At 34.0% G+C, this 627-nt stretch overlaps 1 protein-coding gene across 2 annotated transcripts in view; it reads right to left on the bottom strand.

Moving 5' to 3' along the window:
- The window catches only part of LOC109848589 (probable ADP-ribosylation factor GTPase-activating protein AGD11), a 9,027-nt gene that overhangs the window by 7,208 nt on the left and 1,192 nt on the right, over positions 1–627 (bottom strand). Inside the window, exon 4 of one of the 2 annotated variants that reach the window (XM_020418162.1) lies at positions 142–228. In XM_020418162.1, coding sequence (XP_020273751.1) covers positions 142–228 — 87 coding nt within the window. The remainder of the gene's footprint in view (positions 1–141; positions 229–627) is intronic. The other variant, XM_020418163.1, reaches the window with a different exon arrangement.

Raw genomic sequence — 627 nt, 5'->3', positions numbered from 1 at the left:
ACCACCACTACTTCTCGGAAGAAGAAAAAAGAAAAGGAAAACAACAAATTATGCAATCAGGATCAACAATGATTGTAAAAAGATTGTTTATTATTTATACATATAATCTGCTAAAACAAAAGGATATGTTAAGATGCATACACCCATTTAGGATTTGGAGCTCCACAATCAGCACAAGATTTATTACCCGCTTGCTTCAGAAAATTTTCCAGCCGTTTCAATGCACCTGAAAATCATCACATGTGAGATGAATTTCCCAGAAAACAAGAACAACAGATAATAATAGAATTGTTATACTTTATTTTTTATACACAACATTTCTAAAAGCATGAACACCAAAAAAAATTTAATGTATGCATAGGATTAAGTTAAAGGTGCCCAGTACTGTGCAACTTGGGAAACTAGAATCAAAGTTCAAAAAATTTAGTCAAAAACATCCATCTAAAACACACGCAAATTGAGAATGGCGCCATCTATTTGAAAGCAGTTCAAGTATGAGTGATTAGACATGTACCCTCAATGCTTATTTAAGACGTGCAAGCCTATTCGGATGTTTCTTCTCAACTTCAAGTTAATCTTCTCGACCAGCATAGCAGAATAATTATAGTCTCACAAGGTGGTCGGCCA

The sequence above is a fragment of the Asparagus officinalis genome, chromosome 7 (genome assembly GCF_001876935.1).
Source record: "Asparagus officinalis chromosome 7, Aspof.V1, whole genome shotgun sequence".
Classification (NCBI taxonomy): Eukaryota; Viridiplantae; Streptophyta; class Magnoliopsida; order Asparagales; family Asparagaceae; genus Asparagus; species Asparagus officinalis.
Note: the sequence above shows the minus strand (reverse complement) of the source record. Positions and strands in the feature narration are given on the sequence as shown.